General features: G+C 36.0%; 1 protein-coding gene across 1 annotated transcript in view; it reads right to left on the minus strand.

The window, feature by feature from the left end:
• KIAA0586 (KIAA0586 ortholog) overlaps window positions 1–23,661 on the minus strand; it is a 125,973-nt gene that overhangs the window by 30,328 nt on the left and 71,984 nt on the right. The window contains exons 28-30 of the mRNA XM_023231469.1: window positions 18,535–18,712; window positions 9,012–9,166; window positions 5,071–5,176 (exon numbers count right to left, since the gene is read on the minus strand). Of these exons, the coding sequence (XP_023087237.1) occupies window positions 5,071–5,176; window positions 9,012–9,166; window positions 18,535–18,712 (439 nt within the window). The remainder of the gene's footprint in view (window positions 1–5,070; window positions 5,177–9,011; window positions 9,167–18,534; window positions 18,713–23,661) is intronic.

Consider the following 23,661-nt stretch of genomic DNA (forward strand, 5'->3'; position numbering starts at 1 on the left):
CCAGTTTGGGGTAATTATAAAGGAAACTGCTAAAAAATTTTGAATACAGGTTTTGTGTGAAAATAAGTTTTCACTGCTCTTGAGTGAATACATAGGCAATGGACTGCTGAGTCATATGGTAAATTTATGTTTAATTTTATAAGAAACTGTCAAACAGTTTTCCAAGGTGCATGTTGCATTCTTCATTCCCACCAGCAATGTATCAGAATTAGAATTGATTTATATCCTCACCAACACGTGGTAGTATCAGTTTCTTTGCTTTTAGTCAACCTAATGGGTATTTAGCAGTATTTAATTTTTAATTTGCATCTTCCCAATTACTAACGATATTGAACAATTTTCTGTGTGCTTATTTGCCATACAAATATCTTTTTTGGTGAAGTATCTGTTCAAATCTTTTATTCATTTTAAAAATTGGGTTGTTTGTTTTCCTAGTTTTGAGTTTTGTAAGGTTTAAAAATATATTCTGGACATAACTACTTCATCAGAAAGCAAATTTGCAAATATTTTCTTCCAGTCTGTGATTTGTCCTTTTTCATTCTCTTAACACTGTCTTTTGAAGAACAGAAATTTTTATTTTGATTAAGTCCAGTTATCAACAGTTTCTGCAATATCTTAGAAATCTCTGCCCAACCAAAGGTCACAAAGAAAAATTTTCTCCTATATTTTCTTCTAGAAGTTTTGTAGTTTTAGGCTTTACATTTAGATCCATGATCCATTTTTTAGCTCATTTTTGTATGTTTGTGAAATGCAGATTGAGGTTCATTCTTTTGTATATAGATGAGCTCTGTCCAAACACCATTTGTTGAAAAGATTATCCTTTCCCCATTGAATTGTCTTTCCCATTTATAAAAATCAATTGATCAACTGATCATAAATGTGTGGACTTTTTTTGAATTCTCTATTCTATCCCACTGATGTTTATGCCAGTACCCCACTGTCTTGATTACTGTAGCTTTATAATAAGTCTTAGAGTTATATAGTATAATCTTCCAACTTTATTTCTCTTTTTAAAAGTTATTTTGGCTATTCTAGGTCCTCGGCATTTTCTTATGAGCTTTAGATTTAGCTTGTCAACTTCTACCCAAAAATCCCTGCGGGAATGTTTTTGAGATTGCACTGAATCTATACATCAATTTGGAGGGAAATGACATTTTAAATTCTGCCTTGTCCCTTTGGCAAATTTTGTGCAGGACAGTTTCCAACCACTCTCCCAACAATAAGAAACTTCTAATAGTGCTGATAAAAGATTGTGGGACAAGACTATTTCCTTCTTCTCCGCCACGAGTGGATTCTTTTCTTCCTGTACCCTTCCCCCAGCCACAATAGGTTTTCACCTATACCCTAGAAATAACAGATGTGTTGGCCCTTCCTCAGTGGCTTAAGGCTTTTGTTCTTAAAGGAGAAGGGTCAAAGTGGGCATCCTGCCTTTCTGGCAGTGACAGTCACTCCCTTCATTCAGGCCTGCACCAGTGAGGGAGACTCTCTGCCTTTCCCCACAATCTTTCTCTAGAGGTCTGTGTAGAAGATGCCTACAAGTGGGTGTGAACTCCACTTGTATCTGTGACTACCAATGGTTCTATACTTGGCCTTTAGCAACCCACTAAAAAGTTTAACCAAATACTTCTTATCTGCTTGATTGGTGCCTGGTGTCTCTTTCTGTGACTGTACTCTGTCACAAGTGAGACAGTGCTTGTGTCTCATCTCTTTTTGGAGGATCTGTCTTTCCTTCGACTTTAGGCTACTTAGTTGCTCTGCATCAGAAGCTCTCTGGTAGGTTCAAGAAATGTTAATGATTTTGAAGTTTATCTGACATTTTATTATAGTTAGGGTAAAAGTGACACTCTTTCCAATTTCCTCATCCTAGGTGGAAACAAAACTCCCAAATTCAGCAACATTTCAAAGTGAATTTATTTTTTATTAATCAATAATAGCGTGCATTTGTGGAAAACACATTTATTCAGATAATGCTTGTTACACATTTGGATTCACATATTTTTGGCACACTTATTAGTCTGTGCCCCAATCCCTCCCTATCAGAGATCTACACAAATAGTTTTGAAATCCCTATCATATCTTAAGATTTTTAAAAATCAACTTAAAACCCTTTTAACTATGGTTTTGAAATTACTAAGGTCAACTGTAGTTCTGATTGCTATTGTAATTTAGCTAAATTTCAAATACAAAGGCAAAAAATGCACTTAAAAAAGAAAAATGATTTGCACATGTGGTCAAAAATAGCTTCTAAGAACATATAAGTTTGAATTTTCTACTACTTACACATTTAAAGTCATCATCACAGTTATATGAGTATAAAAGGTACTAAATTGGCTGGAATTTAACTCAGGACATATTGCCAGAAAGAAACATTTGTGATTTTGTGTTTCCCACAAAAATGTAAACTGATTTTGACAAATAACAGCAATTACGCCTATTACTTTTAGCACTTTGATACTTATTTTCTGAGTAACATGTGTAATCTACAAATAAGAAAAACTGAAAAGTGCTGTGATTTTTTTCAAGCAAATTTGACAATCCAATCTACCACAGCATTTTACCATAAAACATATGACTTAATTTTTCCCCACTGACTGATAGTAGTATATAGTATGTCTGACTTTGTAATGATAATTTATTATGATGGTCTTAAAATTTAAAGAGAAAAAAAGAAGGAAAATAATTTTTAAAGTATACTATTTTAATACATTACTTTATAGAATTTAATTATTCCTGGGCTCATCACAAATAAATTGACTTTTAACTAGCCTCTCATTTGTACTGATGAAAGTTAACTTGTATAGCAAAAGATGAGTAGAAATTAACTTGCACAGGAAAGGGGGAAAAATAGAAATGACTATTCAAATACTTTTTTAAAAAAGCACTTTCATTGTAAAACTGTTAGATACATTAATCAGTACATAGAATCAGATAAGTGGTATTATGTGGTCAAAGATAGAACCAATAAATTCAATACCAAATAAAAATGTTTTACTCTTAAAGGCTTCAAAGATATCATTTGTCAGAACAATGAATTCCTCTCTTTTATATTAAAATCTGAAAGTAATAATCAAGGGAGAAAAAAACTAAGTACTTTACTAAGTTCCTAGCAATACGGTGCTGGAATCTATGTCCTACCATTCTTCAGTTAATTTTTAATGGATGATCATTAAAACAGCTGCTAGTGCTTCTTTCTTTGTAGATATATAATAAACTACTACACATTTCAAGTGAAATACATGATACTTCCCCCAAAATAGCCAAAATTTGGGGTTCTAGTATTCTTGGAAGCATTTATCTGCTAGAAAAGATGTGGTTTTAATTCCCTTGTGATAAGGTGAATTTCCTTCATTATCTTCAAGGTTTCTATGTATGAGAGGATTGAATTCCTTCAAGGTCACCCAAAGTCCTGAGAGCTCCAGAGAATTATTCTGGCACTCTGACTTCTATTTTCTGGAACATCTGGCAATGTCTCAGAGTTTCATCAGAGAAAAAAAAAAATAAAACCCACAAAATCTATGGGGAAAAAAGTCATTACTGACTATATTTGCCAAGGCAATCATATTCATTCAAGAAATTTTCAGTATAAAGATATGTATCATTATAGAGTGAAAGACTTGGCCTGTATTTAAAATGCTCTCTTTATAGCCCACTGCTATTTATTTGTCTTAGTCAAGGCTGGTAGAGGTCTGCTCTCCCAACTTTTGTATTAGATGTAAAATTCAACGCAAAACATTTCAAATGTGTTAAATCCAACTGTTGTAAACCCTTTCCACATAAAACGTCCTTCCACCAGCTAACATTTTACCAGAGATATTTTCCTATCAGCTGAGAAAAATAATTATTTCATTACATACAATATCCCCAAGAAAATGAAATTCATTTATGTCAAAAATGATTGATTTTTAAAAACATTAAAGAAACTATCGTTGACTGTGAAGGATAGTTCATAAATGAAGACTCAGTAGAAGAACAAGAAGTAAATTCTCACATTACCTGAGAAACATGTATCTGCCCATATTGATATACTATCATGATTAATTTTTAAATCACCATAAGAAGAGTTTTATAGGCAATTTTCCACAATACATTAACATTAACCTACTATGATGAGGTTAAAAAAAAAAAAAGGGTCAGGAGGACAAAATTCTGAAAACTTGGAGCAAGAGGGGAATAGACAACAAATGGAAGAGTGAAAACCCAAACCTTAACTGGCATAATCTTACTATCTTGAGCACATCCTCATTTAGGTCCTTCCCAAAACAACAAATGCATAGTTACATTTGTAATTATACTGGCATTCAATGATATGTATTTGCTCAATTAAGTATTATTTGAAAATTAAATAAAAATCACAGTTATAAAAGCAAAAAAGAAAAATTCCACTTCTCAAAATATTCCTAATACTTCTTCCAGGATTGTGGCAGAAAGTTTTTAAACAGAAGATATCTTAATTTCTACTGTAAAATTTCAGATTTTAGGTTATATAAAATGTAAATAACTAAGAAGCAAGATGGCAAACAAAGCACGAGGCCAACAGCCTTGCAGAAACATAGAGACAATATCAAAATGCTTGCATGCTGGAATGAAAGATAACCACACAAGTTTGATAAACTACAGTTAAGGTCATCCATATCAATAGTATGTAACATGAGAGGCAATTGTTTTTAAGTTATACTTGGTCAACAACACCAGGCACTAAATAATGTACTTTACAAAGCATATTCACAGCCATAATTCCTGTCTTTAACATATTATAATTTCAAACAGACCTATGTACAGATAAAAAGACCTTGGTATTCAATTGAACAAGAACTAAAAGGTAAGGGTAAAGGAAAGACACCAGCTAAGAGTTTTAAAAATCCACTAGAAATACTGTTTACTGGTAAAAAGAACAAACTAATTTATAGTGAAATACAATATCGATTCTTCATCTAAATGGACTAAATAAAACAAAAGAAAACAAAAACCTAGAGAGCAGTGGGATGTATACAAAAGTAAAGAATTCACATATTTGTTCAATATCCAGACAAGTATCAAACTATTATATTACTACATAAAAACAAGTCTTACCTTGTTGCTGTGATGGTGCAATATCAGATTTATTTGTAACACGTAGGTAACTTTGTGATGGTTTGTGTTCAACTTGCTTAACATCCTGATTTTGCTTTTGTTGGTACTAAATAATTAAAGATATGAAGTCATAATATTTGTAGTTACTTAAAAAATCTGAGAAGTCAAATTATTCAAGTGTTTATAAAATTTTAATAATATGCTTGCTGTCTAGTTGCTTTTTATTGCCATTTATGTATTAGCACTTCTACCGATAAATAGGTGATGAGGTACATATCACAAAAGAAAAGATGTTCCCAAAAAAAAACTTTAAAAAGATTTGGATCATATATACAGATTTCAAATATTCAAGTCATTTCTATTTTTATTAGAAAATTCAGAGCTACTTATGAATCAAACTACTTTATATACATATAATGGATTTAGACAGGATAAGAACTTAATTTGGCAGCAAACTCTTCCATATAACCACTTTTTGCATAAAATGAAAATCTGCATAATGCACTGCAATTTTCGAAGAGCTTTTATATATAGTAACATAATTTAATTCTCAGAAGTGTGAGTAGGTATTGTTATGTTCCATTTGCCATTCAAGAAACATACGCTCCATCATAAGCACTATCATCTCTCTCCCTTACCTATAACATAATCAAATTTGAAATTTACAGTAGTCATAAATCTCTTCATAATCACACATCACAAATTGTGTGATTTTCTTTCTTCTCTTTCCTGTTTTATGCGCTTTATTATAAAGAGCCCCTGAAAACAGCTATTACAGGAGCCCCTGAAAAAAGCTTTAACAGGAACTTAAAAAGAAATCCCTGAACCCTTGTCAATAAACACAACCATAGAAGAATCTGAAACATCTGTCCACATGGACACAATGTAATCACTGCACCTTTGACAAGCATCCTCTTTATCTAGGGGTAAAAATGAGTAGCTCTAAGGGGCAGTAATAGTAACTAGCCTTAACTCTGGTCTTTCAAGTTTAGAGCTGTTAGTCATGTATGTTTCTGCCTCGAAGGAAATATTATCTTGGTGTGTCTTTCTAAGATGGGTACTAGGACTACCTCTGGCTCTGGCTGCTGAGACTTGGAATGTTTCTAGTGGTTTCTTTGCTTACTCACAGCAAATAAGAGCTATGAACACAGGAGCTAACCTGCCTGTGTTCAAATCTGGGTAAGGCATTTTCTAGCTTTGACTTTGGGCAAGTTATTTAACTGCTTAATACCTCAATTTCCTCATTCATGAAATAGGGATAATAATAACTACCTCATTAGGCTGTTATAAGGATTAAATGAGTTAAAATATGTAAAAAACTTAGAACAGCATTTAGCACTATAAATGTGTGCCATTATTACTAACCATACATCCCTGTCAGCTAAAGAAATCTAACAAAGGAATTTTTTGAGGCCCATTCTTCTGGTAACACTTTACAGTTTTATTCTAAAACAAGCCATCAATTAAAAGGTAGTAAACTTTTATTTTGAAAGTTTTATTGAGATATACATAACAGACAATAAACTGCACATATCTAAAGTGTCCAATCTGCTGTTTTGACCTACCTATAAACCCATGAAACTATCACCACAATCAAGACAATACAATAAACATATCCATCAATCTCAAAAGTTTTCTCACACCATTTTATCTTCTCCCTCTTGCCCTTCCCACCTCTACCTCCTACCGTCCCCAAAAAAGAACTGAAATGCTTTCTATTACTATAAATTAGTTTGCATTCTCTAAAATTTTATATAAATAAAATCAGAGTGATTTTTTTTTTGTTCGTCTTTGGTATGGCTTCTTTACTGAACATAACTTTTGTAAGAACCATCCATGTTATTGTTTGTATTCATAGTTCATGCCTTTTGATTGCTAAGCATTCCACTGTACAGGATACACCACAATTTGTCCATTTACCAGTTGATGGACATTGTGTTGTTTCCAGTTTTTGGTTACTACAAATATAAAGTTGTATGAACATTCATGTACATGTCTTTGTGTAAATATATGTTTTAGTTTCTCTTGAGAAACTAGGAGTGAAATGCATGGTTCATATGGTGGGTGTGTATTTTTTAAGAAATGGCCAAGCTCTTTTCCATAGGGGTCAGATCGTTTTACATTCCCAATCAGCCAAGTATGAGAGTTCAGTTGCTCCACATCCTTGCCGACATTTGGCGTGACAGTCTTTTAGATTTTAGATATTCTAATGGATGTGTAGTGGTAGCTCATTGTGGTTTTATTTTGCATTTTCCTAATGACTAACTCTGCTGAGAATCTTTTTTTTTTTTTTTTTCCTTGAGACAGAGTCTTGCTCTGTCACCAGGCTGGAGTGCAGTGGCGCGATCTTGGCTCACTGCAACCTCCACCTCCCGGGTTCAAGTGATTCTCCTGCTTCAGCCTCCCAAGGAGCTGGGACTACAGGTACAAGCCACCACACCCAGCTAATTTTTGTATTTTTAGTAGAGACGGGGTTTCACCATGTTGGCCAGGATGGTCTCGATCTCGTTAGCTCATGATCCACCTTCCTCAGCCTCCCAAAGTGCTGGGCTTACAGGCGAGAGCCACCATGCCCAGCTGAGAATCTTTTTATGTGCTTATTTGCCATTCATATATCTGGGTAAAGTACTGGTCCAAATCTATTGCTCATTTTAAACTGGATTGTTTGTTTTCTTAATATTGAGTTATGTGAGCTCCTTATATATTCTGAACACAAGTCTTTGATCAGATAAGAGATTTGTAAATATTTTCTCCCAGTCAGTGGCTTGCCTTTTAATTCTCTTAACTGTGTTTTGAAGAACAGAAGTTCTTATTTTTGATAAGATCAATTTAAAAATTTATTATTCATAGATAGTACCTTTGGTATCATATCCCAGAAATGTTTGCCTAATCATGGACACAAAAAATTTTTTTATACAGAAGTTATTAATAGATACTTTTTCATTATTAACTAATTTTTCCTAGTCATTGCTTGGTCACAGGTTGGTAATACTGAACCCCACATAATCATGTGTTCCACAATCTTTATCTTACATATTTTTTGGTTTCATCCTTAACACATGTACTGCTGCACAATACCATGAAGACTTATTCATAAATTACTTCAAAATGAGTAATAAATTGCCAATATACAAATAAAAAACTATTTAATATTGAACTTTTTTAGATTAACATCTTGGTGAGTAATTAACCTATTTTTTCAGTACACGTGATTGCATGGGCCATTGGCTTCACTCAGTATTAAATTTCTTATGCAATACATTTCTTATGAAACACTTTTTACAAATTTCAATGTAATAAACACTTATCAAGCACCTACTATGTGCAAATTACTGAGCTAGGTATTGTATGCAGATACAGAGATGTAAATGAAATAGCTACCTTACTTTTATATATATTATTTTAATGTTTTATTTATTTATTCATTTTTTTGAGACAAGAGTCTCACTCTATCATCCAGCTGGAGTGCAGTGGTGTAATCCGCTCTCACTGCACTCTCTGCCTCCCGGGCACAAGCAATCTGCTGCCCACGTCAGCCTCCCAAGTAGTTGGAACTACAGGAGCCCAGCTAATTTTTGTATTTGTTGTAGAGACGGCGTTTTGCCACATTGCCCAGGCTGGTCTCAAACTCCTGGACTCAAATGATCTGCTGTCTTGGCCTCCTAGAGTTTCTGGGATTACAGGTGTAAGCCATTGCACCTGGCCATTACTTTTATTCTTTAATTTAAAGATAGGGAATTAAGGCTTAAAGGGGGATAATATGTTCAAGGGCACAGCTTGGGTGAACTAAGATTTATATTCAGGCTTGAGTTAGGAAATAAAGGAGGCATGATTTGAAGCTATCTGACTCCAGAGGCTTGGCTCTTGACCGGATACCATGCTAAGGCAATATCGTTTCAATTCTCATTTTAAGTAAAATATAAGTGCTATTAATTTGGTACCTGGGAAAAATCTTCAGCGGCTACTGGTAAATTAACATCATTTTCTTGTAATGTCAGAAGTGTTGTGGGAAGAACAAGGTTAGAATTTGGCTCCAACTCCAATTCTCCCAAACTCATTGGACCATGACTAGCACATGAATCTTCATAAATACTACCTGTTATCAAAAATGTAAACAAAAAGTTAAAATAAATTGTTAAATTTATCTTCAAAAATGAACAAGTAGTTGACTAAAACTACCAATATGTCTCACCTGCTGAATTAGAACTAGCAGTGTACTTCAAACAAAAACACCTGGACCAAGCCTTCACTGCAGTTAAAACCAAAACTCAGAGAGAATGCAAAAAGTACCTATGTTCAAACAAATCCATGGAATATTCTACGTAAAGTTTCAATCAACAAGTTGTCCATGCAGTTCATCTGAAGCCTCCTTCCCATAGACGAACTCTTAACACTCCTGCTTACCGTTCCTATCTCCAAGAGTCAATAGAATACTTTCTATCTAAAAGGTAATCTTAAAGCATAGGGCAATTTCCTGCCTGGAAAATGTTGGTACTGCCTAGCTCTATTCTGTGGCTTTTTTTCTTCAAGTGATCAAGCTCTTTTTTTTTATCTAAATGGCACCTCTGGCCAGGCGCGGTAGCTCATGCCTATAATCCAGCACTTTGGGAAGCTGAGGCGGGTGGATCGCCTGAGGAGAAGAGTTCGAGACCAGCCTGGCCAACATAATGAAACCTGTCTCTACTAAAAATACAAAAATGAGCTGGGTGGGGTAGCATGTGCCTGTAATCTCAGCTACTCAGGAGGCTGAGGCAGGAGAATCACTTGAACCCGGGAGGCGGAGGTTGCACTGAGCTGAGATAGCATCACTGCACTCCAGTTGGGGTGACAAAGTGAGACCTCGTCTCAAAATAAATAAACAAACAAACAAATAAATAAACAAATGGCACCTCAGTCAAATCAGTAGAAAGAAGACAAGAGCAGAGGTATCTATATATCTAATAATAACATCACTGTACCTTTGTATTGCACTATATACTCCAAGCACTTTCATATATGAGTACATTATCTTATTACATTTGAACTTTACAATCATTCTGTAAGATAGACAGGTTACAGTATTGTAACTGTCTCTCACTGACATTACTAAGGTTCAGAGAAGTTAACTAACTGTCCAAAATCAGAGAGCTAGTAAGAAGCACAAAGGAGTTAAGTCACTGCTCTCTGTTTCACAGTCTTGCTAGATAATCTTTTAAAATATAATCAATAGAAATAGACCTGGAGTTATATGCAAATTAAGTTGTTTTAAATATATATATTTAAAATTCATATTTATTTTATTTTATTTTATTTTATTTTTTTTAAAGACAGAGTCTCACTCCTGTTGCCCAGGCTGGAGTGCAATGGCATGATCATGGCTCCCTGCATCCTTGACTTCCCAGGCTCAGGTGATTCTTCCACCTCAGCGTCCTGAGTGGGTGGGACAACAGGTGTGCACTACCACACCTGGATAATTTTTTGTATTTTTAATAGAGACAGGGTTTTGCCACGTTGCCAAAGCTAGTCTGAAATCCCTGGGCTCAAGTGATCTTCCTGCCTCAAGCCTCTGAAAGTGCTGGGATTACAGGCATGAGCCACTGCACTGCACCCAGCCTGAAAAAATATTTTAAAGATGCCATAGATATTTTCCATTTAAAGGCATTCTGTTGACAATTTCCTAGATATAGCAAATAATCACTCTGATTGATCTTTTATGTTAATCTAGGTTTTCAATGGGGTTTTACATAAAGCAAAATACATCTATTGAGTTTTAATTTTTTTTTTTTTTGAGATGGAGACTCACTCACCCAGGCTGGAGTGCAGTAGTGCAATCTCGGCTCACTACAACCTCCGCCTCCAGGGTTCAAGCGATTCTCCTGCCTCAGCCTCCCGAGGAGCAGAGACTACAGGCATGTGCCACCATACCCATCTAATTTTTGTATTTTTAGTAGAGACAGCGTTTCACCACATTGGCCAGGCTGGTCTTGAACTTCCTGACCTCAAGTTCTCAAGTGATCTACTCGCCTTGGCCTCCCAAAGTGCTGGGATTATAGGCGTGAGCCACCATGCCCAGACGCATTGAGTTCTGATTTTTACTATTATAGTATTATCTGTATAAAACAATTTATCAAAATTATTACCTGATTCTCATTTAATTATCTAACATAAGATAAATTTAAGTAATGGTAATAATACCTATAATTTAAAGTAATTCATGTTCCAGGCTTTATTTGCCTCTTTATATTCTATTATGTCTTTTTCTATTCCTATGTGACTTCTTCGACATTTTTCTAAGATAAATTAAGAGAAAAGAATTACATATAATGTTAAAAACGAAGATATTGAAAACTCTTTTGCTGATAATATGCTATATGCCTAGAAAACTCCAGAGACTCTAATGAAAACAAAAGAACTCTATTAGAACTAATACGAGAATGTGGTAATGTGACTGGATATCAGATAAATAGATAAAAATGATTAGCTATTTTCTATAGTATAGCAACATGATTAAGCCATGAAAGCACAGAAAGTATAAAAGATAGAAATATCCATATATAAATTTTTAAATTATATGGCAAAAAAAGATCATCAACATCAGTGAACAAAACATAAATTTGGATAAAAATGTTTACAATACAAATAGTAGAAAACATCTAAACTATAGAAACAGCTTTAAAAATAACAAGAAAAATTGAGAACCTCCCCCATGGGAAAAGAACTTTATAGGAGCACATACAAATGGCCAACAAACATATGACTGAAAAGACATATAAACTCATCAGGAGTCAGAAACATATCTTCATATTTCTACTGAGGCATAAAAAAAAACTATTCAACACAATTTCAGGAGGGGATATAAGGAAAGGGCACTAATCAATTGCTGATAAAAATACATTGGTTTAAACTTTCAAGAAAGCAACTTGGCATTATTTATTTCTAAACTAAAGATACATTTGCTCATGTATAGAAGAGCTTCCCAGGAGTACATACACTGGAGTAAGGAGGAGTATATAAAACACAACAATCTGGTAGGATATGTGTGTGGATACTTACTCTAGCATTGTTTACAGTGCAGGGAAATGGTAATAAACATCCATCAATAGAGAAACAACTAAATAAATTATTGGAAATCAACACTATGAAGTTTTATGCAATCATTCAAATGAACAAATTTAAGTAACACCAGTTGACCTGGAATAGTCTACAGGGTTTACTGGGTAAAACATAAAATTTAGGCAAGTGTGCAAGATATGATTTCAAATTGTAAAATAATGGCAATCACACACACTATATATATTGTACATGCATGTGTGCATAAAATTGTATGTGTGAGGTAAAAAACAGGAGGGTTATATGCCAGAATCTTAACACGGGTTACTTGGGATAAGGTATACATGGGACAGGAAAAAAGTGGTGGTGGGGAGCACTCAAAAAGTGCACAATAGCTTTCACATCATACACCATCCCATAATTTAACAGATATTTACTATGATCTGTGTACTACATAACCTGCTAGGTGACAGGGATATGACAGTAAACAAGATAAAGTCCATACCCTCACATGAGATTACCAATCAGTGTGATAAGAGCAACATTAGGCAGGTGGCATTAGAGAATTACACAGAGTACATATGACAGGTATTTAACCCAGTGATAAGGGTCAGGAAAGGATTCCATGACAACAATCACAACAGTGCTGAATTTGCTGTGTCTTCTAACAAGCAGGCTCACTGAGTGTGGGTGTCTTACCTGTATAATGCAAGTTAGACCTTTAAAAGAGGGATATTTAAAATATTATTTCAATCAAGTCAAATTTAATTTAATTTAATTAATCATAACTAGAAATCCCTAATTTTGCTTTCCTAGGATTTTATTGTAGTGGAGAGCAACCATGGCAGACTTTTAGAGAACACTAAATTTGCCTAAAATTGCCAGTCCAGCAAGAATTTTTGGTCTGGTATATCTAACGGATTTTTTTCATTTGTATGAAAGTCAAAGGCATCACACATTATGTATAAACCCCACTCCACCTCTTTCCTCCTAATTGTCGTTCCTCCATATTCGCTCTCTCTCAGTGACTGAGATGACCATCTATCCAATAATTCTAGCCAGAAACCCAGGTATTTCTTAGACTTTCTGCTACTTTTTTACTGCTCACACTCAAATGAATTCCTGTCCATCTCCTTAATTCTCTCTCAAATCTCCCTTTTTATATATCCTCCCTACTGAATAATATCTCATCGGGTCAACTTTAATGGTTGTCTAATCAGGTTCCTTGCATCTAGTCTTAACTCTTCCAATCTACCCATCACACTGCACCTCAGATGATCTTGCTAAATAAAAGGTAAATATGATCATATCACTCATTTATTTATAATCTTTAGCAGACTGATGAATATCACACAACATTCAGAATTGACAGAAACTTAAGACTGAACTGTTTATGGGAATAAGTATAAAGTAAGACTATTTCCCATTTTGTATACAAAGCGATCCTTACTGTACTCCTTAATAGATCATCCAGGGCTTTTCATGACCTGGTTTCTGCTCCCTGCTGCAATTTCATTACATCTTAAGCTCTACTTCTTCGACAAAAACACCGCACTTCTGTGATTAACCCTTGGTTTTTTTGTTTTTTGCGGTTTTTTTGGCCTTTGTTCCCTGTCTTATTGCATATTATGCTTGAAAGGTCCCTCCTCACTCACCACATGGCAAGTATTTATTCATCTTTGAGGAGTCACCTCAAGCAAGACTTCCCTCATCTATGAAGTCTTTCCTGAATCCCTTCAACTACAATTGACCTGAACATCCATCCTATATGGACTTCTTCACAATAACTACAGTAATTTATTGCATGTTTTTGCTTTCTTATCTACTATGTCTACTAGAGAAAAAACCATCATTGTGAACAGGGCCTTACCAAGTTTCATTTTCATAGAACCTAGCACATGCTCAGCACATAGCAGGCACTCAAAAATGTCTTCTGAATAAGGTAAATGAACAAACTGGGATATTCTTATAATTTACCATCTGGCTAATTCCCTTAAGATTCAATTTCACATTGGCTCTTGCAGAAAACCTTTTCTAAGCCCTCACAAATGAGTTGAATTCCTCCTCTGCACTCCCACAGCCGTATGTTGTACTAGTCATACAATATTATAATTGTTATTTATTTCTCCCACACTAGTTAGTAAATGTCTTGAGAGCAGACATCTATCATCTTTGAATCTTGAGTGCTTAATGTAGTACTTACACAGCTCTAGGTATACAGTGGGTATTCAATACAGGTTTTTTGAGTAAATAAAAAGCTGTAGTTCATAGTATATCCCAGGGTCCACATATAATTCATTCAAATTATAGCTTACATTTTAGGGTCCCCAAGACAACTCCTCAAAACCAATTTTGCATCATTCAGTTACTCAACCCAACCTGAGAGCCTAAGGAATGGAGACAGTGTTAGAGAACTACAGGAAATAGGACATTTCCTGAAAATTAGCAGGGGTGGGGAGGGGCAAAGTAAGAATAGATGACCCTCTGTAAGCAACATTGATGAAAAGCAATACCAATCACTAGCATATATAGTTGATTCTCATCTATGGACCACAGTTATATTCTGTGGTCACCAGGAGAAAATCTTGAAACAAGAGGAACAAATTAGTTTTCTATAGGCAAAGTCCTTTTAGTCAACTGTTGATAGTTTCTGATTCTATGAAGTACATATAAGATAGTACTTTTCATGCTCCAAGCATTATTAAAGAGAACAACATCATGTGCCAAGCACTGTGCTTACTACTTCACATGCATTGTCAAATACATGTACCTAATAACCGTAATGAGATAGACACTATTACCTCCAAGATAGCCCCCAATGATCCCTGCCCTCTTGGTATTCACACCTTTTTAAACTCATCTCTTAAGTTGTTCCATGATTGGTCTGTGTTATCAATGGAATATGACATAAGTGATGGCATGTCACTTTAGAGATTAGGTTATAAAAGACATTATCAGCTGGGCGCAGTGGCTCACACCTGTAATCCCAGCACTTTGGGAGGCTGTGGCAGGTGGATCACTTGAGTTCGGAAGTTTGAGACCAGCCTGGCCAACATGGCAAAACCCCATCTCTATAAAAACATACGAAAATCAGCCAGGCATGGTGGTGTGCATCTGTAGTCCCAGCTACTCAGGAGCTACTTTCTCTCAAAAGAAAAAAAAAAAAAAAGACAGTATTGTTTCCATTTTGATTGCTTACTTTCTCTTGGGAGATGCCTGCTACCACATCATTCATGGCCCTATGGACTGTTTAACATGGTGAGGAAGTGAAGCCTCTTGCTAAAGGCACATGAGTGAGCTTGGAAAGTGGATCCTTCAACCCTAGTCAAGCCTTCAGATGACCTCAGTCGAAGCCATCATCTTGACTGCCATGTCAGGAGAGATCCTGACAACCACCCAAGTAAGCCACTACCAGATTTGTGACTTTCAGAGTTCTGTGAGATAATAAATATTTGTTGCCTTCAGCTGTTAAATGTGGGGTAATTTTGTACATAGCAATATTATCCCCACTTGACACATGAAGAAATTTGGGTTCAGGAACATTAAGTTACTTGACCAAAGATATACAGAGCTGGAATTCAAACCCACTTCGGAAACTCTCAAAGCCTAAACTCTTAGCTATTTTGCTATACTGCCTTACATATGTGCTCAGTCTTATGTTATACCATGTTACTTATTTTTTCCAATCAAACAAATACCTATAATGTATCTAACATTAAAAATGCATGTCCTATAGGTAATCTGCTAGGGTTACCAGAAATTTAAGAAAGGACCAGAGAGGCTATCTCCCCAGGGAATTTATTCCGTAACATTTCAACCAAGTGCCTAGTTGCTCTCAGGTACCTAGTAGCTCTTAAGTACCTAGCAGTTCAAGTGATCTGCGAGAGCCACCTAGTGCTAACTCTGTTTAATTGCATTCTGCACATTTAGCTGGACATAAAGGTAAGTCACATTTCATGCTATTTGAATCCAACAAATTTTAAAGAATGTAAAACATTTAATACTCTCATTATGTGTACAAAATGAGAAATGAGGCCAATCTTTACATATATTCACATGGGAAATTCAGTCTCGAACTTCTCCCAATTCTGAACGATACAAGGTATTCACTTAATATGAAACTAAATACTCTAACTTCAGGCTTTTCCTTTTCTGATTTCTGGCAAATCTGCATGCCTCCAGAAGTTTCTTTTCACTTAAGAGAAAGCAGCAATGGGCATTTAAAAATCAATAATAAGAATATAGCAGATCCTCATTTATTTGTAAATTACATATTTGCAAATTTACCTACTTGCTGAAATGTATTTATAATCCCCAAATCAATACTTGCAGCACCTTTGTGGTCATTTGTGGACATGTACAGAGTGGTGAAAAACTTAAATTGCCTTATATGCATTTTTCCAGTTGATGCTGAACAAGGATACATTCCACCTTATTTCAGCTCTCATACTGTAAACAAGAGACCTTTTCACAGTATATGTAAAGCTGTGTTTTTCACATTTCATGTTTTTTTTGTTTTTTTGTTTGTTTGTTTTTTGGTGATTTCACTGTTTAAAATGGCCTCTTAGCGCCGAGGTACTGTCTAGTGCTTCTTTCTTTCTTTCTTTCTTTTTTTTTTTTTTTGAGACAAAGACTCGCTCTTGTTGCCCAGGCTGGAGTGCAGTGGCGCGATTTCAGCTCACGGCAACCTCTGCCCTCTGCACCTCCTGAGTTCAAGCAATTCTCCTGCCTCAGCTTCCCAAGTAGCTGAGATTACAGGCGCCTGCCACTATGCCTGGCTAAGTTTTGCATTTTCAGTAGAGATAAGGTTTCACCATGTTGGCCAGGCTGGTCTTAAACTCCTGACCTAAACTCCTGACCTAAACTCCTGACCTGAGGTGATTCGCCCACCCTGGCCTCCCAAAGTGCTGGATTACAGGCGTGAGCCACCACGCCTGGCCTGTTTAGTGTTTCTAAGCACAAAAAGGCTCTTCTGTTGTGTCTTATGGAGAAAATATATGTGTTAGATAGGCCTCCTTCAGGCACAAGTTACACTGCTGGATAGTTCAATGGCTGTGAGTTCAATATTAATGAATCCAAAATATATATTAAATAAGATTTCTTTAAACAGAAACATAAATAAAACCAGGTTATATATTGATCAGTTGATAAAAATGTTATGACTAGAGGCTCACAGAAACCTAATCCTGTATTTATCCTAGGAGCAATGGTTCAATATTTGTTAATATGTTTGTGGTGACCACAGAATATAACAATGGTCCATAGATGAGAGTCAACTATATATGCTAGTGATTGGGATTCTCTATTCTATCCTTATTTCCAACGTGTCACAACAGAAAGTTTATTTAAATTCTAAAATGGTCCTGAATGCACTAAGTGCTACTAAAATCCATATAAGGAATAAATAGCTACAGTATTATCTAATTTACCCTTGTCCTAAAGATCCGTTACGTCAGTTTTCATGGATTTGTTATATTTTTCTAGAACATATTAAAATAAATGCATCGGCTGGGCACAGTGGCTCACGCCTGTAATCCCAGCACTTTGGGAGGCTGAGGCGGGCAGAATACCTGAGGTCAGGAGTTTGAGACCAGCCTGGCCAACATAGTGAAACCCTGTCTCTATAAAAATACAAAAATTAGCTGGGCATGGTGACACATGCCTGTAATCCCAGCTACTTGGGAGGCTGAGGCAGGACAATAGCTTGAACCCGGGAGGCAGGGGTTGCAGTGAGCCAAGATTATGCCATTGCATTCCAGCCTGGGCGACAGGGTAAGACTCCATCTCCAAAAAAAATAAAATAAAATAAAATAAAATAAAATAAAATAGGCCAGGTGCGATGTCTCACACCTGTAATCCCAGCACGTTGGGAGGCCGAGACGGGCGGATCACGAGGTCAGGAGATAGCGACCATCCTGGCTAACACGGTGAAACCCCGTCTGTACTAAAAAATACAAAAAATTAGCCAGGTGTGGTGGCAGGTGCCTGTAGTCCCAGCTACTTGGGAGGTTGAGGTAGGAGAATGGCGTGAACTCGGGAAGTAGAGCTTGCAGTGAGCCGAGATTGTGCCACTGCACTCCAGCCTGGGTGACAGAGTGAGACTCTGTCTCTAAATAAATAAATACATAAACAAATAAGCAAATAAAATGAAATAAAAGTATCACAGTTGAAAAGTTTTAAGTGTATGTATGTGTATTACCAAAATTAATTCACATACCACCCAAAAGTTCAAGTACCAACATTGATATATGAATCACATTTGGGGAAACACTGCTATATATACTATAAAAAAAGTTATCACCAAACTTTTCAATTATTAAAATCCCTTTTAATAAAGAAATTTTGCAAGCCCCCATCTGAAAATAGGTATACTTTTCTCAACTCAGATTAGGGATACTACTATGACACATCAAGAAAAAATATTTTGGTATATACCTGAAACTGCGTCAAATTGCCGAGATAATGGTTTAGGATCACACTGTTGATCCAAAGACTGTGCATTAGTGACAGGTGGCTGCATATAGAGAGAATGTCCCATTAAGATGTTCTCTGCTGCCGCTATTAGCTGGGGTCTTTGTCCTTCACTAAGTTCACCCACACTGTTTTCCATGTCCTTTAAAAAGTAGAAACAATTGTTAAAACCATTATATTAAAATCAAGTCAAAACAGGAAATGTTTGCCAAATATCATGAACAATACCCTTTGACTCCTTGGAAGGTATTTTACAAACTGCCTTCTATGCCACATATATGTTACATGCAAGAAAAGTTCAAGAAGTTAGTCTAATAAGCCTAATGATAGGCTTTGTTTTCAATATAATAATTTCATATATTTTATGAAATTAACCACTATCTATTTTTCAAGTGCCAATTAAATAGCAATAAAACATAAAAGAAAAATTATATTACAATTTAAAATACTCAGTGGGGCCAGCACGGTGGCTCATGTCTATAATCCTAACACTTTGGGAGGCCGAGGCGGGTGAATCACTTGAGCTCAGGAGTTCAAGACCAGCCTAGGCAACACAGCAAAACCCCATCTCGACAAAAATTACAAAAATTAGCTGGGCATCATAGCACACACCTGTAGTCCCAGCTACTTGGGGGGCTGAGGCAGGAGGCTAGCTTGAACCCAGGAGGCAGAGGCTGCAGTGAGCGAGATTGCACCACTGTACTCCAGCCTGGGTGACAGAGTGAGACCGTGTCAAAAAAGACAAAAAATCAAAACCACTAAATGCTGGTATGCATTACACATTGTTCATACAGCTTAAAATGGGAATAACAGAAAATTTCTCTCATTCTGCATGAATAAAAATTGCCTAAAGTTTGTTAGTGGAAACTTTACAATTAAACAACTGATGAGAATAATATACTTTAAACAGCATAAAGGTTACCCCATATATCAATAATAAGATTTTTATCAAAGTATAGAGGCCTGGATCACACCACCCAGCACTTTGGGAGGCTGAGGTGGGCAGATCACAAGGTCAGGAGTTTGAGAGCAGTCTGGCCAATATGGTGAAAACCTGCCTCTACTAAAAAAAAAAAAAAAAAAAAAATTAGCCGAGCATGGTGGCGCGTACCTGCAGTCCCAGCTACCTGGGGGGCTGAGGTAGGAAAATCGCTTGAACCTGGGAGGCAGAGGCTGCAGTGAGCCAAGATCAAGCCACGGCACTCCAGCCCGGGCAACAGAGTGACGCTCTGTCTCAAAAAAAAAAAAAAAAAAAAGTATAGAGATTATAGAAGACTACTTTAGTCATATTTAATAATGTTCTTTTCCCTTGGAAAAATAAAAAATACAAAAAGCACAGAATTGTTGGCCGGGCATGGTGGGTCACGTCTGTAATCTCAGCACTTTGGGAGGCCAAGGCAAGCAGATCACCTGAGGTCAGGAGTTCCAGACAAGCCTGACCAATATGGCAAAAACTCCTCTCTACTAAAAATACAAAATTAGCAGGCGTGGTAGTGCATGCCTGTAATCCCAGCTACTCGAGAGGCTGAAACAGGACAATCGCTTGAACCCACGAGGCGGAGGTTGCAGTGAGCCGAGATCCCGCCATTGCACTCCAGCCTGGGCAACAAGAGTGAAACTCTGTCTCAAAAACAAAACAAAACAAAACAAAATTGTTTTAAATGAAATCTATGAAATAAATGAACAACTGAAAAAATATAAGACTCCTATTTTCTTTCTGTATTAAAAAATTATATATCCTAATCACTAGTACATTTTATGATTTGAGATACTCTAATTAATGAATTTACTAATTAAGAACTGAAGAAAAATTCCAATATCTGAAAGCGCCCATGTTTCTCATTTAAAAGGGGTTTAATTTCAACCAACAAGTGTTTTTTTTTTACTAGAATATATGAAGAAATCACTGCTGAAACATCTTTGATGATTCCATTGACTATAAAATAAAAGCTAAACTTCTTAGCTCAACATTCAAGATTCTCTTCAATTTGTCTTCATTCTCCTATGTACATCTCTATCTCTCCTTATTCTCTTAGCCTGATTCTTCTTTAGGAATACTGATTGCCTCAACATCCTTTAAATTAAAAAATACTGTTTCATAATTAATATGAAATCCCTTGGAGACTCTTGGGCAGTGTTTAGAATGACGGCAATTATGTTTTCCCCAGAAATTGAGAAATATTTCACAATGCCTATCTTACTCTGACAATCTACAGTAACTTCTCTGTTGTGAATCTGTTTTCTAGGATACTTGTAACTGCTGAACTATTTAACACCTTAAGAATACTCTATGACCCTACTGAAGACTTATCTTGCCTATTTACAAAATGCTCTCATACTCACAAGTATCTCTGAGTTTTGGATTATACTCAGTGCTTAAACTCGTGTCAATTTAAGTCAGGCTGCCTATAATACAGAGTAATATACCTAGCCCATCTACATATATGTACAAATTACAGTTTGCCATCAGCCAGCTCTCACTGACCTAATGCCCCTCTGAGCAAGAAGTTTCAAGCACAAAGAAAAGCCACTATTTTCTTAGCAAAACAATATTTTAACTTATAATGTATCACTGTTACTAGTTCCTATTACAAACAAATGTAATGGTCCTTTAGACAGGAAAATATGCAAAATGTCACTGTTAATCCAACTGGCAAAAATTTCAGATGAAAAACATTATGTGTGACATGGGAAAGGGATCTCATACATTAGGGCAATTTTTCAGTGCCTACTTAAATTATGAATGCTTATATCTTTGAGCCAGCAATTCCATGCCTTAGTATCTAAATCTAGAAAAATAATTTCTCATGAGTACAAAAAAGGATTTTATACCTAGTATAGTTTGATTAGGGAATAACTGGAACCAATCTAAAAATCCTTCAATAGGAGAATAATTAAACTATGGTATACTACATGGTAGGTAAAAAGAATATAGATCTTCAGGATTTATGTTAAATTTTAAAAAGCCTTGCAACTGGCTTTTTAAAATTTAAAATTGCACAACAAAATATACGCACACCTCAAAAGTATATACTAAGCCAGAAATGGTGGCTCACGCCTATAATCCCAGGATTTTGGAAAGCTGAGGTAGGAGGATCACTTGAGGTCAGAAGTTGGAGATCAGCCTAGGCAACAGAGTGAGACCCCATCTCTACAAAAAATAAAAAATTAGCTAGGCATGGTGCATGCCTATAGTCCCAGCTATTCTGGGGGCTGGGGTGGGAGGATTGCTTGAGTCCAAGAGTTCGAGGCTGCAGTAAGCTGACTGAGCCACTGCACTCCAGCATAAACAACAGACTGAAACTCTGTCTCAAAAAAATTCATACATATATATACACACATACATATACATACACACAAATATATTTTTATACATATACAAATGGTTAATGCTTAGAAAAAGATCTGGAGAAACTAGAATTCTAACTTCTGCATTGCTGGTCTAGCCAGGACAGCACAATAACATAGGCTGATAGCTCTCAAAATCAACACTGGAGTAACTACAGAGGTGAGAAAGAACCCATAGATTCTGAGAACTAAAGTAAAAGTTGTGAAAAACCGCTGGAAAGACAGACTTAAGCTGGTATAACTTAAGCTGGTATGTGTGGAAAGAAAGGGGCTGCATCCTAGGGAAGAGGCTGTGTGGAGGAGCTTCATGACAGCAATGACTGGAGAAAAGTGCTTGTTTCTTCCTCCATTAATTTGAGATCACTGCTTGCCCTTCAACCATAAAAGTCTTCCTGTCAACAACCCCAGCTGCAAATGCTGGCACCCCAGAGTAATACCAGGGAACATGAAGGCCTAGTAGCTATGGTGACAACTATAGATGAAATCTGTCCAGAAGCCCATCCGTGGGGATTCATTCCTTCACCTTCTTCCCCTCCAAACCCTGGGACTAGTGGATTATAAACCCTCTCAAAGCAACTTCTTCCTAACGGCTTAAAGACACAATAATCACCAGAAGAGCTATATAGTGGAGTAACAGCAAACAGCAGGGACAGTGAGCAAGGGTGGTTCTGTGCTGCCTGAGGCTCTCCTCCCTAGGGCTCTCTCCTCCCCTCTTCTTCAACTCTCTGAAACAGACCATGGACTGGTTTTATCCTTACCCAAATTCTCAGACAGAATAGTTGATCCCATCAGTGAAATATGAACTCACAGGTCAAAAGAACCAGATACCTGAGAAGTCAATAAGTTTAAAAAAGAAAAAAAAAACAGACAACAAAGTGAATGATATTAATCAGACAGACACAGAGTAGGCGATAAGAAAATACATTAAAATGCAAAGCAAAAAAAAAAAAAAAGAAAACAAGAATGTCAAGTACGAAAAATACAATAAATGGGATAAACAGTATGGTAGAGAACAAATTAACAGTTAGCAGATCAGATTGGGGAGCCCTCCCAGAATGGAGAAGAAAAGAAAGAGATAGAAAATTTAAGGTATAAAAATAGAAATAGAAGTGTCAATATCTAGAAATAAGAGTTTGGAAGGCAGAGGAGGGGTGGAAATGAAAGGAAGAAAAAAAAAAAAAAAAGAGAAAGAAATAATGAAGATAAATTTCCCAGCATCTAAAAGATAAAAAGGTCTGATAAAATTGAACAAATAAATACAGATATTAGTGATTTCCAAAAAGAAAACTGGGATTAGTCAGTGGAATTTATAAATTATGCAGACACTTCTGCTATTTGCCACCTCTTTTTGTACCATTTGCTTGTCTCATTCTCTCTCCCTCCTTCCCTCTCCCGCTGTCTCTCTCCTTTCCACACGTACATGCACTTTCTCTCTCTCCCCTCCCTCCTTTCTCTCTCTCTCAACTTACTGGTTTCGATACTAAGCACCTTAGTTTCTGCAGCTATGACAGTACGTTTTTGAATTTAGCAACACGGACATCACAACTAATATTTTTCCGGTGAAATCAATTTTTGGTCTGTTGCTAACTAAAGTTACAGAAAATTTAATTATTTTAAATTTAGAAGGAATATATTAAGAAGGAATATGTTAAGCTTTCATTTTTTCCCATTACTAAATTTTATATCTTCTCCTGCCTTTCCTAATCATTTAAAGTTTTCAGAATAAAAGTAGGAAATAAAACC

The sequence above is a fragment of the Piliocolobus tephrosceles genome, chromosome 6, assembly GCF_002776525.5.
Source record: "Piliocolobus tephrosceles isolate RC106 chromosome 6, ASM277652v3, whole genome shotgun sequence".
NCBI classification, from domain to species: domain Eukaryota; kingdom Metazoa; phylum Chordata; class Mammalia; order Primates; family Cercopithecidae; genus Piliocolobus; species Piliocolobus tephrosceles.